This window comes from Rhinolophus sinicus, chromosome 18 (genome assembly GCF_057876585.1).
Source record: "Rhinolophus sinicus isolate RSI-liver-muscle chromosome 18, RSI-T2T, whole genome shotgun sequence".
Classification (NCBI taxonomy): Eukaryota; Metazoa; Chordata; class Mammalia; order Chiroptera; family Rhinolophidae; genus Rhinolophus; species Rhinolophus sinicus.
Window position 1 is genome coordinate 40,121,925 of NC_142518.1, and position 17,300 is coordinate 40,139,224.

The 17,300-nt window shown below is 52.1% G+C and overlaps 1 protein-coding gene across 9 annotated transcripts in view; it reads right to left on the bottom strand.

Annotated features, from left to right (window-relative positions):
* LOC148754608 (uncharacterized) overlaps positions 1 to 17,300 on the bottom strand; it is a 148,184-nt gene that overhangs the window by 114,749 nt on the left and 16,135 nt on the right. For all 9 annotated transcript variants that reach the window (XR_016020040.1, XR_016020042.1, XM_088795234.1 and 6 more), the window contains exon 3: positions 4,326 to 4,499. Coding sequence is in view for 7 of the 9 variants with exons in the window: in XM_088795234.1 (XP_088651360.1) it covers positions 4,326 to 4,499 (174 nt within the window). In the remaining 2 variants the exon portion in view is untranslated. The remainder of the gene's footprint in view (positions 1 to 4,325; positions 4,500 to 17,300) is intronic.

Sequence of the window (17,300 nt, forward strand, 5' to 3'; positions counted from 1 at the left end):
GTCCTGAAAATCATATTTCGAAAAATTTCCCTATGCTGAGTGAGCCCCCACTCCGCGTTAGGTAGGCTTCCAGGTGCTGGGGATACAGGCGTGCACCAGACAGGCACTGCGCTCCTGCGGTCGCAAAGGGGAACCCGGGTGCTGCCTTTGCATCTTACATGGGTCGCTGTGTCCTCAACTCAACACTCACAAAAGCTTTCTACATTTACAACACCTCAGCGTTACTTTTCTGTACAATGACGTTAAATATGAAAACGACTTTCAACCCTGTAAAACTGACTTTAAACCCGAAGGAGGTAGAGGTTAGGATGCAAAAAGGAAGGTAAGTACAGCTCTTGAAGAAAAATGCTAAGGGGAGTTAGCACAAAACACTAATAATGGCCTAGGCGGGGTGCCGGCACTGTGGTTTGGGTGACCCTTCAGTACATTTATCTGTCGTCCAAAGCTTCTACCCTGACATGAGGGCGTTTCATAACGGAGGAACCTATGGATACAGGCCCAGCCAAGGCCAAACGAGGTGGGGAAAGACAGCGACCAGCGCATTCGGAAAAACAGAACCACAAGTTCCTGAGGAACCCAAGCAGCCCAGGAGAAGAAGAGGTAATTTGGAAGGAACAGGGATTTTTGTCCCCAGGCACAAGCTTTACAAAACAGATCCACGGAAAGGGAGCCCAACAAACAGCAAGGCCCGGGATCGTGCGCAGGCGCAGAAGGAAAACACCGCGATGCGGTGAAGACACTGCCGAGTTTTTTCTAACGAGAAGGGCGGGGGAGCGGGGAGCCGGCGCCTGCGCGGCACAACACTGCCCCCTGCTGCGCACAGAAACTCCGTGCTTCACGGGCAAGTCAAACACCGCTCCGTTTCAGGAGGTTTCCGAGGAGACCTAGGCGGAGGAAGAACAGCGCGCTGACCCCGAAGCCCCGCGGAGCACTGCGACCACCCGAGTGGTGCCGCCGGGCAGCCCTGGACACGGCCCCCGCTCCCGAGGCTGCCCTCGGAATCGCTGCGACAAAGGCCGCGAGTGCACGCCCCTGGGCGGATGCGCATGCGTGGCGGTGCTGCGCCCGGATTGGCCAGTTCTGAGCCTGCGCGCGGGGGCGCCGTGAGGTCGTTGCCGTTCGCCCTGCAGCCTTGTGCCGGAGGTGCCTTCTGCACCCTGTTTGCACTGTGCGCTAGCGTCCCCGCTCTGTGACGTCCACGTCCTGTCGCCCGACTGACACAGCGGTCCCTGCGCCCCTCGTGCGGCGCCTGTACCACTGCCCTAGTCATCCTGCTCCCGCCCGGCCTACTCAGCTTCTGCCTTCGGCTGGCGGGCCTGAGACACCGTCCTCCTCCCCCTCCTCTTCCTCTCAGCCTCACTTTCGGGAACCCTCTGGGCCCAGGGGCCTCGCCCTGGCCTAAGCAGAGCCTCTCTGTCCTCAGACATGCTATGGTCCTCCGGATACCGCATCCCCTGCCCAAGGTACAGCCTGGGGCATCAGGGAATCCACCCCACCTATGTCCCCCCCCCCCACATACACACACACAAATGAACACATGATGTCCCTTTGTAGCCCTCCGTGACTCGTCACCTCAACACCCTGCCATAGGAGTCCAGCTCCCTCACTCTAATGGGTCTGCTCATACAGCCTTCAACTTCTGGGGGTGTCCAGTGTGGACCCCACAGCTTTGGACATCTTCCATCAGGCCCCGTCTTACCCAGCTTACTCAGTACCACAAACTGCCCATCAGGCACCCTCTCTAGCTGTTCTCTCCTGTCCTTACTCTGCTGCTCTGTGTCAATAAGTCCATGTCTCTGTCTGAGACCCTGAGCAGTGATCACAGAACTGGAAACTTGACTGAATTATCTTAAATCCATGATCAGGAAAGCATTACTTCTCACTTTCCATGTCATGCTACCGACACAACTGCCTTATTCACAGGGGACCCACTTCCTTTCCAATGGCCTCAGCGAATAATTCATGGAGAAGACAGAAGTAATGGGGGGGGGGACTTCTGAGAGCTGCCCCAAACCAATCCACGTCTTTCTGACCTGGCATCCTCTGCTGCCCGGGAGGATTCCCGCTCCTCACTGCAGCCTGCCATCACCCAGTGTTCAGGATTCCATGCCTTCCAGCTGCTCCGGGAACTTGCTCCTGCACTTACCACACTCCTCTCCTGAACCCTCACCTCCTTCTGCATGCAGCCTTCCCCCAACAGAGGGGTGCTTGGAAACCCATCTCCTTCCCACGTGTCATTCTGCAGCTGCTGGCGCGATAAACGTGTTGATTTTAAAAGCAAAACTATTTCCAGTGCTGGTGATGGCTCCATGTCAAGGAGAGCAATGGCTGGGTACCCCATTTCTTTTTCAGGGCCCATGCCCCCGGCCACTGGAGATACTTTTATTTTCACATTATACTGGAGGGAGGAATTAATTGAGGGAGAGGGGCGGACCTGGACAGTTTTCAATACGGCTGCAGTGTGAGTTAAACCTTTGGAGTTTGCTTTTTACTCTTGAAGGCTTGACAGAAATTACGTACAACAGAAACTGTTCCACCCTACATCATTTTACCTCTTTCTTCATTATGCAGGACTCAGCTCGTACCTAGTTTACTTCATGGTTTCCTGTAGATTGTAGTAGCGTGGTCTGTAGAACTGGCATTGGGGGCAGAATAGTCGACACAGTCATTATAAAGTTTACTCCCTAAAACATGTTAAATCTGGCTTTCTCAGATTTTCCCTCAGTGCATTTCAGACTTTTAAAACTGTAAACATAAAGCAATTAAACGCTTCTATTTCACTATGTGTGCAACACTTTGAACGAGAAGTTTGATTTTAAACTTATATGCGCTATGGAGGTTTTTTAATGAGGGAAATAAATGCCGTCTACAGTGACTGAAAAAAAAACTGTTTCAACTTCTCCTGTTTATCTGCTCAACCCCCTTCAACACAACTTTTGTCCCTACCACTCCACTGCTGCTGGTCTTGTCAAGGCCACAACTAATTTCCATATTTTCTGATCCCACATATGCTTTTGTATGCTCATCTTAGATATGATTTTGTCGCCTTGGCCCATGTGACCATGCTGTTCTTCCTCACTCTACTTCATTTTATATTTCTGACGTGAGGGGTTTAGTGACCACATATGGTCCGAACATTCTGGACAAGGCACACGTTGCACAGTGTGCTCCGTTGACCTGGATAGAGTAGGGGAAGTCGGGGGTCAACATGAAAGACAAGGCCCTGCAAAGAGTGTCTGTTCCAGTCACGGGGGGAAAGGCCCACAGGGGCAGTGGCAGGCACAGGTCACAGAGCTCAGACAGGGCAGGTGAGACAAGCGGTGCAGAGGCCCTCCATGTCAAGGAGGGTTTCAACCCCTTCTCTCTCTAGACTCACAGGAGGACAGTGTGCACAGTGAGCCAGCAGTGTCTTTGGGCAGAGGGACGGCGCGAGTTTTGGATCACAGCTTTCTGGAGCCAATCTGGGTTCCGCTGTGGTGCAGGTGACACCCCAGGGGCCTGCTCTCCTTGCGGGGGGTGTAGAAAGTGGCTGACCAGATCGCGGGTCCCAGAGGGGAACCTGAGCAGGCAAGGGGCAAATGACCCTGCAGCCGAGGCTGTGGAGCGGGCCGTCCTGCGCAGGGGCAGGTTGGAAGATGAGGAACATTCAGAGGGGTCAGCAGAGTGAGGTGAGACTGAGTCGGTCAGGGAGCACTGGGTGCTACCAAGAGCTGAGAGTCAGAAATGCAGTTTCACCAGCCCCACATGGGCGCTGTGGGTCAGTTCACCGCTGGGACTGGGAAAGAGGGTCATCCTTCCTCAGAGACCACCTATGACACTGAGCCACAGAGGTGTGTCATGCATCCCCTTCCCCCATCATCACGCGGGCACACAAGCCACACGTACACCTTCCCCATCCTGTAAAGAAGTAGGGGAGTGGGTGGAAATCCAAGAGTGAGCATTTTCACTGAAACTGATTTAGCATTTGTGCACATGGCTCATTGACAAGTTTGCATCTGACAACACTTAGCAAATTAGAAGTAAGAAAGAGTTCCTCTTTCCCGTTACATTGCAGGGACGAAGGGGGGCGCTCCTCACTGAGAGCAAATCAATCAGGAAAAATCAAGGAGCCAAAGTGCCCCTGCAATCTGGGGAGCACGAGTGAATCTGGGATGTGCGCTCATCCTGGGTACCAGCTCCTCCTCTGCCCAGCTTCCAATCAGTCCCTGGGAGAGGAGACTGGGGTCCCGGCATCCGCCTCTCTTTAACCCAGGAGAACAATCAACATCTCATAAACAGAACCCTAAAACACATCACAGAAACAGGAGAGGCCCAGACAGACTCACACAGTGGAGGAGCTGAAGAGGGTTGTCAGTGAGGTGAGCACGTCTCCTGAAGGCCGTCCTTGCCTCCACAGGCGATGCCAGGCTCCTTCCCCTCGGACAAGACAGGCCTTCATCTCAAAGCCTGAGTCCTGGAGCTGGGCTTCAGGAAACGTCTCCAGAGCCAGAAAAGCAATCCTGCAGGAACATGAGGAAAGGCGGTATTTTTATGAGACGTCGTTTTCCTCCTCGTCTTTTCTCCTAAGATACATCACGCCAGTGTCTGCACTAGAGTGGAGACGCCCGGCTGAGAATCGCAGTAGTTGCTGACAGACCCAGAAACATCTCCCAAGACCTCCTGCCCAGCCGGCTGTGTCCTCAGAGAAGCGGTTCTTCGAGGGAGACCCTCCCCGTGTCTCCTAGACCTCGCGGCCCCAGGCACTGGCAGGGCCTTGGTCCTGAGAGAGCGCCAATCAACCCTGCTAGTGAAGGGCAGGTGTCAGGTCCCCACCTCCTGGCAACTGGGGTGCCCCCTGCCCTCGGAGTGTTTCCATCTAGGAGATTAAGTACCATTAAGTACTGGCAACAGCAACAATGAAACCGCAGGAACCGTAGCTAGCAGGTGTGACAGGCTTACTTTAGATGGAGCTGTATGCCTTAGAAAACATTAATGTCCGTATTGTCTCATTCGTTTCTTGTAACTCAGAAAATCATACCCTCTACCCGGCTAATCGTCCATCCACAGAGACGGCGGTGCTCTGAGGCCCTAAGTAGTCCCTCAACTGGAAATCAGGGACTAGTCCCGGAGTCTCGGGGGCTCTCGCGTCTCAACCAGAGGACCTAAAGGGGTCAATCTGGAAGACAGACTGGTTCTCTTCTTGTCACAGCCAAGGCACATCTGATCCCCTTTCCTCACCTTTTGCTGTCTCACATCTGGTCCTATGACCCTTACCATCAAACAGGGGTGAGGAGTTTAGGAAAGACAGGGAGTCCTTCACCAAGACCGTCAGTTCTGATCGTGCCTGGGTTGTGGCCACTTGGCAATGGCAGAAATCTCCGGAGCTTTGCACCCACATCCTCACCGGAGAGCACACCCCCACTCATTTCATGGTGGCCTGCTATCTGCGGCCCTCGGGTAAGATCTGTGTAGACTGCACACTCGGGTCTCTCCCTGCACTTCCAAAATCCCACCTGGACCCTGGGCCCTGCATCCGTTTCGTTGTGATCTGAGCACTAGATGGACATCCCACCTCTGCAGGGTTCAGAATCACCAGGGAGTTCCTTTGCATTGCTCTGTGGTCCAGCCCTCTATTCTCCATGTGCCGGAACACAGAGCACAGCCTCAGGACCACCGGTGATGAGTCTTCCAAGCAGGAAACACCTTGCAGAAGACGTTTTGTCTGACTCTCAAAGCCCTTCACGTGCCCATGTCTCCAGCCCTGCCATGTCGCCAGGAACAAGCCTCTTAGTGTCCGCCTCGCAGGACTGCTGCCTGCTCCCCCAGCGGAACCCCTTTTCACACTGACGCCACCCTTGCTAACAGTGTCCAATCCCTCCCCCTTGCTTTCCCTCTTTTCTGAGTGAACTCAATTGGACTCTCCCCCAGCACCATCTATTGAAGCCTGTTACTTGGAACACATTGTATCTCCCAACCCACAGAAAGCTCTGTGGCCACGGAGGTAAGAACGGGGTGGGAGTGAGGGTGTCGGTCTTCCTGCACACCCAGTGCTGCTGGAAACCACCGCCCCTCCCCCGTCAGCTTGAAGCATCCCCTGTGAGGCTCATCCCAAGTCTCCATGGCTGCGTGATGGAAAGGCGGCTGCGGTTCCCTTTTCCTGGCTACTGTCCTGCTGTGCATGCCCACTGGGTCCCTGGCATGGGCAGGGGGCGCTGTGCAGGGGACAACACCCCTCCCCACTCTCCCTGTCAGCCTGTGATCAGACTTTGGAGGGAAGGGCCCAGGCTGGTGGCCAGGAAACTGAAGCTGGGTCCCTGGGATTCCTGAACAATGGAAAACAACTAGGTGCAATTTACAACGCTGGATGGATTATGGGAGTCTGCCCGCAGCGGGGTTTGTGAATTACCCCTATGATCACCCAAAGGGTGCGTGTGCATGAACACGCACAGACACGCGCAGACGTGTGCACTCACCAGCGCTCCTCCTGGCCTGACTTCCTGACTTGAACTGTGAGCCCACCCACTCCATCTGGCGGGAGCATCTGGGACACAGGGAGGAGGCAGGCAGTGATGGGTCCTGGAGGCAGGACCCAGGACACAGAGAGACAGCAACGGAGTCCTTGTTGTTCTGACGACAACCGCATAACTTTCCTCCAGGACCCACTGGAACATTTGCATTACATTTCCTAAACAGCGTTCTTGAGGTGCAACTCACATATTACAAAATTCGCCCAGTTAAGAGTCCAATGCGGTGACTTTTAGTACATATACAGGTGGAGCAACCACCACCACAATCCAGTTCTAGGACACTTCCATCACCCCAAAGAGATCCGTGTTCCTGTTGGCAGTCAATCCCCATGACCACCTCCAGGCCCGGGAAACCTCTCATCTAACTTCTGTCCCTGTAGATTTGCCCTTTCTGGGCATTTCATGTAAATTGACGGGTGCGTTACATTTTACACCCACTCTCTCCCAACACTTTGTTACTGCGGCTCCCTGCCTGGTCTAGAACTTGACATGCTCCACGTGTCTGAGCATCACTGGATTCCGGCTTCTAGTCTATCTCTTGGGACAATGTGCTGTCTCAGATGTGACCCCACATGTCCTACAGCCCATACTCCGTTGTGGGGACAAAGTCCTTAAGTGGGTTGGGGGTGGGGTAGCCACTGACTCCCTCGGGTATCCCCACCCACCCATTCTCCCTTGTCCCTCCTGGACACCATAGAAAGTCAGCACTCAGGACCGCCCCCAGCAAGCCCCCCAAAGCCACACCAGCCCACGCTGGTCCTCCTCCCCCCTCTCTTCTCCTGGCCACCTCGCCTAACAGGCGGTCCACAACACACTGCCTACCACGTGTACAGGTGTCATTTCTCTCTCCCTGGTTAGAGGCTCACCTCCACAGGACAGGGACTGGCTCTGCAATTCCCTCCCTCTTCCCCACCACAACAGCCGGGGGACCATGCGGGAGGCAGGCAATGGAGACAAGGGAAACCTCAGCTGTGCTAAAGGATTGATTGTCGGTGGCAGGACAGGCCTGGTGTGGCTGCTGGAGGGAGGCCATCACTTTCCGACCTCTGCCAGCCAGCTGGGAATGGTGCCCTCCCTCTGTGTACTGTGCTTTGCACCTCGTAAATTGGGATGGAAATCTCGCTGGATGATGGGACTTGCAGTTGGACCAGAGCCACTCAGTAGGAAAAGCTACATGAACTCGGATCCCAAAGCGGCAGGATTTGGATGCTGAGGTAGCGAGGGCAGCACTGAATGGCCACAGGCCGGGTGGGTGCGATTCCCCTTAATGCACAGCAGTGACAGCCGCAATCAGAAGTGTCTGACTCCCACAGACCGACCTTGGAGACTAGTTAACCGTGATGTTCCTAGGAGCGAAATACATAGCAAGCCCACTAGGTTTTTCTGGGTCTGTGTAAACAAAAAGTTCTAGATCAAATGAGCAAGTCGAATTCAACTCAGGAAACACAGACTCACGGCCCACATTTAATTCCCAGACTTGAGCGACGTTACAGACCTCGAACCCCTTAAATGCAGAGGAGGCCTGGCTCCCTTGAGGAATGATCCTGGGACACTGGTGAAAATTTATGCTGTACATCTTTCTCCTCACCTTCCCGGAAGAGAACTTTTATCATGGGGACTCTACATTGGTGGAAAGGAATTAATCAGGATGAAATCCTAAATGTAGTAAGAAATTTCACACGTTTTTCCATAAGGCAGGTCCCCTTTGCCTCAGGCAGTTATTTCGTGAGCCAGCTCTAAAGATGAATTCCTTGCTGGGAATGCTTGCATTGAACAAACCACTGAGATCCTAAGGTGTGGGCAGGCAGAGCAGGTAAGGGAAGGAGAGGCGGGATGTCAGTCCAGTGTGGCAAACTGGGAGTAACCTGGAAATTGGAACCCTAGTCCGTAGCAGGGAGATTCCCTGACGGAGGAGTCACCCTCTCTGTGATGTGTCCTCCCCCATCTCGCAGCTTCTGGCAGGAATCCTATTGGGAAGGCAGCCAGCTTATATCAGAAATACAGGGCCGTTCCTCAGCTCCATGTTAGGTTATCCCATCAGACAACAAGCCCCTTTCCCTGGGCAAGTGACTTAGACAAAGCAGCAGATGTGATGTGTCCCTAGATGATGGGCTCACGGAGGGGTGTCTTACATCTGCACAGGTCCCAGGGTCCCAGTTCTCTTCACTGAGCCTCCCTGCAGGTCAGCACAGCTCCTGCTGAGGACAAAACAGCCCAGAGCAGCAACATCCAGTTTCAGCACAGAGTCAGGTGGGGCATTTAGGAACTGTGAATTTCAGGTTCCAAAGAAGCCAGAGCCTTTGCTTTGGCAGCAGCAACGCCAAGAGATGTAAGGCCACACAGCACTGTCCCATGTCCAAGGGACAAGCCAGGCTATCTGAAGCCTCGTGTATCTCGTGGGTCTTAGAGCCCACAAGGTCCATGTTCACTCCTTTGTTGGGGAAGCTGCACGCACAAGGGACAGGAGCCAAGAGGAGTGATGAGTGCAGGAGCAGTCCCTGAGCAGGGGGAAGGCAAGGGACCCTGAGCACAGGCGAGGGCTGGATGCAGTCAGGAGCAGGTACGCTCAGGGGCGGCAGGGGATGCCAGGGGAGAAGCACCTCCACTGGGTTTGAGAAGCTCAGGAACCTCCCCCCCATAGCTTCTGTGCTCTCCATGAATTATTAGGAGAGGTCACTGGAATGGAAGCCGGGTACCAGTGAGTAAGGGAGAGGTGTAGGAAGGTGACAGGGAAAGTGAGAAGCAGTGCTCTCCTGGTCATGGATTCAAGATGTACAGCTCAGTAAGGTGTGGGGATTTGTCATCAAACCCCAGGTGCTGAGATACAGGTGGGGATGTGCCCCTTGTTGGAGCACAGCAGGAGAGGATGGAGAGTCCATGTGGCAGGGAGCCAAGCGTGCAGGAGGGGGAGTTTATCCCCCTGGGTAAGCTGGGTAAGGACGGGCCTGGTGCAAGGTGAGGAAGGCTGTGGGGTCCACACTGCAGGTCTCCCAGAGGTTGAAGTCAGTGCAAACACAGGCATTAGCGGGAGCGGGTTGGATGAGCAGGGCAGGGTGTTGAGGTGAGGAGAGAGGGGAATGCTAGAAGGGACGTCAAGGAGGGGCGGGGTTTCCTGTTGTCCAGTTGTCATGCAGGGTGTCATGCGGAATCTCTGGTCCCTCTCCCCACATAAGATCGCAGGATATGGTGAGGCCAAAAAGGAACACCCACAGAGTCATAGATAGGGGAGTCCTACCACTATATTCTCGTTGCTGGTGGGTTACAGATGCAGGAAGCAGGAGCCACGCGATCTGCAACCTGGCATGGGCTTCTCTCTGACAATGAACCCCACTTGCTAACTGCAATCCACGCTCACTAGCTCAGCCACCATCTTCTTGCCCCCATTTCCTGCTAGAGTAGCCAAGGCAGTTATATTAGTGGCCAACGGCTCACAGGTGACAGCTGACGGCCAACTAGCCACAGCTGATGGCCATCCAATCACAGTTGATGGCCCTTTACTACCCGAGTGAGCACCTTTCCACGTGGGGCCAAGAGCCTGGAAACTGCCCTCCTGGCTCTGTCCCCACCCCAGTGCAGGTCCTTGAGCACAGGGATGGTCGGTTGCCCAGGAGAAAATCCCTAAGGAGATTTTCCAGGGTTGATCCAGTCAAGCTCCTGGGCCGTGAGGCCGTGGGGAGGGTTCCCTGGCCTGAGGGCTGAGAGGAGGCAAGTGAGTGTGTCAGCAGTTGTAGGTGTTCACAGGCAGGTGGAGGTAGGGGGAGGGGTGATGGGGGGCAAGGCCTGGGGGGATAGGAGGAAGAGCTGGGGATTGGCCATGTCCCTCACTTGTAAGGGAGGGGCGGGTGGAGCAACTGGGTTACAAGTGACCCAGTCCCTCAACTGAAAGTCTGTCACAGGGACTGGAAGGAAAGTTCCGCCAGATGTGGGCTCCAGACTGACACCAACCTAAGGGGTCCGTGCGCAGGCCCAGAAACCGTCAATTGTACCACAGCTCCAGCCCTATTGGTGCAGGAGTCCTGCGTACAAGCACGTCACACGCTGTTGCTATGGTTTCGAGGGCGGGACTAACGAAGAGGCCAGCTGGTTTTGGTTGTCAGAGGTCTCTTGGGCAGAGGTTTGCTTTATCTGACCTTTATTGGCATGAGGGGTTCACACACCTCCTGTGGTGTTTTTTCAGAAAACTAGAGAAATCGAGGGAGTTTGTGCTAGAAACCTGCACGCTCAGTTTCTCTGGACATTAGATGGCAGTGTGGGACCGTATAAAATTCTCCCTCCCCCGCCCTTCCTATTTGAAAAAAACTGCTCTGAGTTTCCTCCACAATAAATGGCTGCTTCTCTCTAAGTCTCCCTGTGCCAGGCCCAACATTGGGCAAAAGGATCCCTTCAGCAGTATCCCTACTGGAAACCAAGTGTCCTGGCTCCATAGAGTCCTGTCTTTCTGCTGATCGGAATGTCTTATCACCAGCTTTCCTCCGCTTGTTTTCGGTTTTTATCCATGTATTCTCCAGGTACCCTAGTCACTTCAAGCTCCCTGTAGAATATTTGGAGGACTCACAAATTATAACAAAGCAAACTAAACCAGAGTCCCATCACCCCAGGATGACCATTAATTTGGGAAGAATTTCTTTACTGGTTTTCTCTCCTATAAAGGTGCACTGTAAACACTCTGAGATTCATATTGCATTGTGACTTCAGATTTTATTAAACTAGAGCATGAGTTAGCTGTTCTAAACATCATTTGAAAAAGCTTGAAAGTTTTTAATTCAGTTCTCTTCCTGAAAGTATAAGTCGTCAAAAAGAGGGAAAATATTATATTTCATAACCTGTATAGACAGCAAAAGTAACCCAGTTCCTCTCTCAAAGAGCAATAGCATATTGTAACCTTCCTAAGTTCTGCAGCTACATTTTTGCCTGTCTTTTGCTCTGCTTACCTTTGTATTTTCAATGTATGAAATCCATTTGTTTTGTCTGTCCTCTAGCATGATCCAGGCCATGATCAGGGACAGGAGAACAAGAACACACTGCTCCTTCACCCCACTTCTGGACTCAATTCCTGGACCTTGTACATCTCTCTTCCTGCCTCTGAAAAGAATCAGCTGACAATGAAAGGAGTTCATTCTGCAAGAGGAGACACCGTAAAATAATTAAAACAGGCCCCTCTTTCTTCGGTTCAATCCTTGCCTCCTTGAAATTGTTTTTCACGATTCTTCCCTCCTGCACCTTCTTTGGCACCTCCTCTAACCCGGAAAACAGAACAAACAAAAGACGTACAAAAACAGCTGTCAAACAACTTTTCTGAAGGCTGCTGGAATGAGATTTGCAGCAAGGGTCAGAGAAGCAGCAGAACCAATTCCCAGCCTCTCCAACCACACATTATCAGCTGTTACAGAAACTGCAACCTGGGAACAGCAGAGGCATGGACCTCTCTTCTGCTTTCCCTGCACTGGGACCTCTGCTCTCCTTCCCCTCTACATTGGCTTCTCATTGCCTTTGCTATATCCATGTTCCTTCCTGCTACTTTCCCTGTACAGTCTCAGTTCTGCTTCAGCTCAGAGGTGTCCCTGGTCTGAAGGTGACACACATCAGCTGGATGAAGCCTCTAACCTCCATTTGAATCACTTGAACTGGAGTCTTTTCTTCCCAGGTGCTACCACTGATTTGACCCCAATTTCCCAGCAGCAAAAGCATAGAGTTCCACATGGTCACGTGTATGAAGGACAGTCACCACTGGTCAATGGGAAACATTTTCTCAAGGCAACTACCAGGGTTCCCAATAGTGAGACTGCAGAGAAACATGTGCCTGAGTCATCACAGGGCTCAGGTTCTACAGACACGCCTGGCAGGGATCTAATGGCAGTAGTTTTCTCATCTGATAATGGGCATATTTGTACTAACCTACCAGGTAAGGTTTCTCTCATGGATGAGACGGCAGTACATACAGAGGGCTTAGTGCACTGCCTGACACACAGTATATACTCAAAACACCTTCCCACATGACTTTGTAACAGGTAGGAGCACAAGCTCTGGAATCATAACTTCAGGGGGAGTAAAGCCTTTCCCTACATCCTCAAATTTCAAATAATTTCTGTCTATGTCAGAATAACGCAACAAAGGATGCCACTAGTTAGCAAATATGGCAATTATGATTTCCCATTTGGAAAAGATACTTCATGTAAAGCTCGCTAAACTGAAATAAAGGCTCTAATTCGTCTTGGTTTTGCTTTTTGATGATGCTGCAGTGCATGCAGTTATTAACTCAGGGTAATATCTAGTGTATGAAGACGAGATAAAAAATATATTAGCTTTTAAAAGATGTTTCTCTCTCAGATAATCTTTCCATTACAACAAGGCAGGTATAGGTGCTTCACAGTGTTGGGGACCTAAACTCTGGGCCACTTTTCATGTCTGTACGCCTAAGGATGGCCCAGTGTGTTCATGTTTACAATGTCACCCTTCTCCATTCTTCCTTTCGTGTCGGGGGCAGTGGCATCAGCGGGAATATTACGGTATGTAGACCACTGACCTCTACAGAAGAGAAAGCTAACACTTCCTAGAATGAATTCCAACACACACAGGAGAAAAGCGGAGTTTCTGACTGGGAGCAGCGGCCCTCTCACCACCGCTTTCCTGCTTGGGCCTCTGTGTTCAACTGATACCTCAGTGCAAGTCCCCTTCTTAAAGTGGAAGAAACAGCAGCTCAGAAAGCAAAGTGGCTCAGAGAGCTAAAAACGGTAAGGCTGGTAGACCAGGAACCGGAAGGGAGTTCTCCTGAGCCCAGGCCCAGGGGCCACCAGGAGACCGGAGTGGAAGAAAATACTAGGGAAGAACTGGGTGTCCAATAAGCAGGAGCATTTATGGTAAAGAAGTTGTCACGATCAATGTGTTCAAACTATTCGTGGTCAGTGCTGTTAGGGTTAGGGTTAGGGTTAGGGTTAGGGTTAGGGTTAGAAGGAACTTGGGACTTTTTTCTGTTCTGTGAGGCTTGATATAAATGTATGTCCAAGTATTAGCTGGACTTAGTGAGAAAGACCCCTACGTTCAGATCAGGCTGGCTTCATACACAGTGCTGGCAGATGCCTTGTTCCCAATTCCAATAGCCTGGCGGTGTTTGGGCCCCTAAGGTCATGTTCAGTGTATTCTTTATACCCACAGCCCCTCATTACATCACCCAAAGCAAGCATCCCAGGCAGCAGGACAGGGTGACTGCAGTTTGGAACCTCGAGACCAAATCACCATACAGTATGTTCCAGAATCCATGGTCTATGAACCAATCATGCAGCAGGCCAGGGTGCTTCTGAAAAGATAGCTGATGAACCCAGGGAGCAATATTAAAGATGCACCACCTCGACCAACACAATTCTCTGCTACGTCCTGTTCCCTTAAGCCTCACTCAACTTTTTTTGGAATGAAGGAAAGAGGCTTGAAACACGAAGGACTTTCGGTGTATCCTGAGTCTGTCACCAACAATGTAAATGGATCTCAGTCAAGTGACCTAGTACAACTCAGAGAATCTCATTTTAAGAAATGTTAATGACATAGACTCATGCCGACTTGAAAAGGGCCAAATGAAAACAAAAACAAACAACAACAATAAAAACCCCATGTAGAACTGTTGCTATATTATAATCCACGGCTGGGCAAAGACGGATTTTTACACATAGAAAGAAAAGTGTCCTGAAAATCATATTTCGAAAAATTTCCCTATGCTGAGTGAGCCCCCACTCCGCGTTAGGTAGGCTTCCAGGTGCTGGGGATACAGGCGTGCACCAGACAGGCACTGCGCTCCTGCGGTCGCAAAGGGGAACCCGGGTGCTGCCTTTGCATCTTACATGGGTCGCTGTGTCCTCAACTCAACACTCACAAAAGCTTTCTACATTTACAACACCTCAGCGTTACTTTTCTGTACAATGACGTTAAATATGAAAACGACTTTCAACCCTGTAAAACTGACTTTAAACCCGAAGGAGGTAGAGGTTAGGATGCAAAAAGGAAGGTAAGTACAGCTCTTGAAGAAAAATGCTAAGGGGAGTTAGCACAAAACACTAATAATGGCCTAGGCGGGGTGCCGGCACTGTGGTTTGGGTGACCCTTCAGTACATTTATCTGTCGTCCAAAGCTTCTACCCTGACATGAGGGCGTTTCATAACGGAGGAACCTATGGATACAGGCCCAGCCAAGGCCAAACGAGGTGGGGAAAGACAGCGACCAGCGCATTCGGAAAAACAGAACCACAAGTTCCTGAGGAACCCAAGCAGCCCAGGAGAAGAAGAGGTAATTTGGAAGGAACAGGGATTTTTGTCCCCAGGCACAAGCTTTACAAAACAGATCCACGGAAAGGGAGCCCAACAAACAGCAAGGCCCGGGATCGTGCGCAGGCGCAGAAGGAAAACACCGCGATGCGGTGAAGACACTGCCGAGTTTTTTCTAACGAGAAGGGCGGGGGAGCGGGGAGCCGGCGCCTGCGCGGCACAACACTGCCCCCTGCTGCGCACAGAAACTCCGTGCTTCACGGGCAAGTCAAACACCGCTCCGTTTCAGGAGGTTTCCGAGGAGACCTAGGCGGAGGAAGAACAGCGCGCTGACCCCGAAGCCCCGCGGAGCACTGCGACCACCCGAGTGGTGCCGCCGGGCAGCCCTGGACACGGCCCCCGCTCCCGAGGCTGCCCTCGGAATCGCTGCGACAAAGGCCGCGAGTGCACGCCCCTGGGCGGATGCGCATGCGTGGCGGTGCTGCGCCCGGATTGGCCAGTTCTGAGCCTGCGCGCGGGGGCGCCGTGAGGTCGTTGCCGTTCGCCCTGCAGCCTTGTGCCGGAGGTGCCTTCTGCACCCTGTTTGCACTGTGCGCTAGCGTCCCCGCTCTGTGACGTCCACGTCCTGTCGCCCGACTGACACAGCGGTCCCTGCGCCCCTCGTGCGGCGCCTGTACCACTGCCCTAGTCATCCTGCTCCCGCCCGGCCTACTCAGCTTCTGCCTTCGGCTGGCGGGCCTGAGACACCGTCCTCCTCCCCCTCCTCTTCCTCTCAGCCTCACTTTCGGGAACCCTCTGGGCCCAGGGGCCTCGCCCTGGCCTAAGCAGAGCCTCTCTGTCCTCAGACATGCTATGGTCCTCCGGATACCGCATCCCCTGCCCAAGGTACAGCCTGGGGCATCAGGGAATCCACCCCACCTATGTCCCCCCCCCCCACATACACACACACAAATGAACACATGATGTCCCTTTGTAGCCCTCCGTGACTCGTCACCTCAACACCCTGCCATAGGAGTCCAGCTCCCTCACTCTAATGGGTCTGCTCATACAGCCTTCAACTTCTGGGGGTGTCCAGTGTGGACCCCACAGCTTTGGACATCTTCCATCAGGCCCCGTCTTACCCAGCTTACTCAGTACCACAAACTGCCCATCAGGCACCCTCTCTAGCTGTTCTCTCCTGTCCTTACTCTGCTGCTCTGTGTCAATAAGTCCATGTCTCTGTCTGAGACCCTGAGCAGTGATCACAGAACTGGAAACTTGACTGAATTATCTTAAATCCATGATCAGGAAAGCATTACTTCTCACTTTCCATGTCATGCTACCGACACAACTGCCTTATTCACAGGGGACCCACTTCCTTTCCAATGGCCTCAGCGAATAATTCATGGAGAAGACAGAAGTAATGGGGGGGGGACTTCTGAGAGCTGCCCCAAACCAATCCACGTCTTTCTGACCTGGCATCCTCTGCTGCCCGGGAGGATTCCCGCTCCTCACTGCAGCCTGCCATCACCCAGTGTTCAGGATTCCATGCCTTCCAGCTGCTCCGGGAACTTGCTCCTGCACTTACCACACTCCTCTCCTGAACCCTCACCTCCTTCTGCATGCAGCCTTCCCCCAACAGAGGGGTGCTTGGAAACCCATCTCCTTCCCACGTGTCATTCTGCAGCTGCTGGCGCGATAAACGTGTTGATTTTAAAAGCAAAACTATTTCCAGTGCTGGTGATGGCTCCATGTCAAGGAGAGCAATGGCTGGGTACCCCATTTCTTTTTCAGGGCCCATGCCCCCGGCCACTGGAGATACTTTTATTTTCACATTATACTGGAGGGAGGAATTAATTGAGGGAGAGGGGCGGACCTGGACAGTTTTCAATACGGCTGCAGTGTGAGTTAAACCTTTGGAGTTTGCTTTTTACTCTTGAAGGCTTGACAGAAATTACGTACAACAGAAACTGTTCCACCCTACATCATTTTACCTCTTTCTTCATTATGCAGGACTCAGCTCGTACCTAGTTTACTTCATGGTTTCCTGTAGATTGTAGTAGCGTGGTCTGTAGAACTGGCATTGGGGGCAGAATAGTCGACACAGTCATTATAAAGTTTACTCCCTAAAACATGTTAAATCTGGCTTTCTCAGATTTTCCCTCAGTGCATTTCAGACTTTTAAAACTGTAAACATAAAGCAATTAAACGCTTCTATTTCACTATGTGTGCAACACTTTGAACGAGAAGTTTGATTTTAAACTTATATGCGCTATGGAGGTTTTTTAATGAGGGAAATAAATGCCGTCTACAGTGACTGAAAAAAAAACTGTTTCAACTTCTCCTGTTTATCTGCTCAACCCCCTTCAACACAACTTTTGTCCCTACCACTCCACTGCTGCTGGTCTTGTCAAGGCCACAACTAATTTCCATATTTTCTGATCCCACATATGCTTTTGTATGCTCATCTTAGATATGATTTTGTCGCCTTGGCCCATGTGACCATGCTGTTCTTCCTCACTCTACTTCATTTTATATTTCTGACGTGAGGGGTTTAGTGACCACA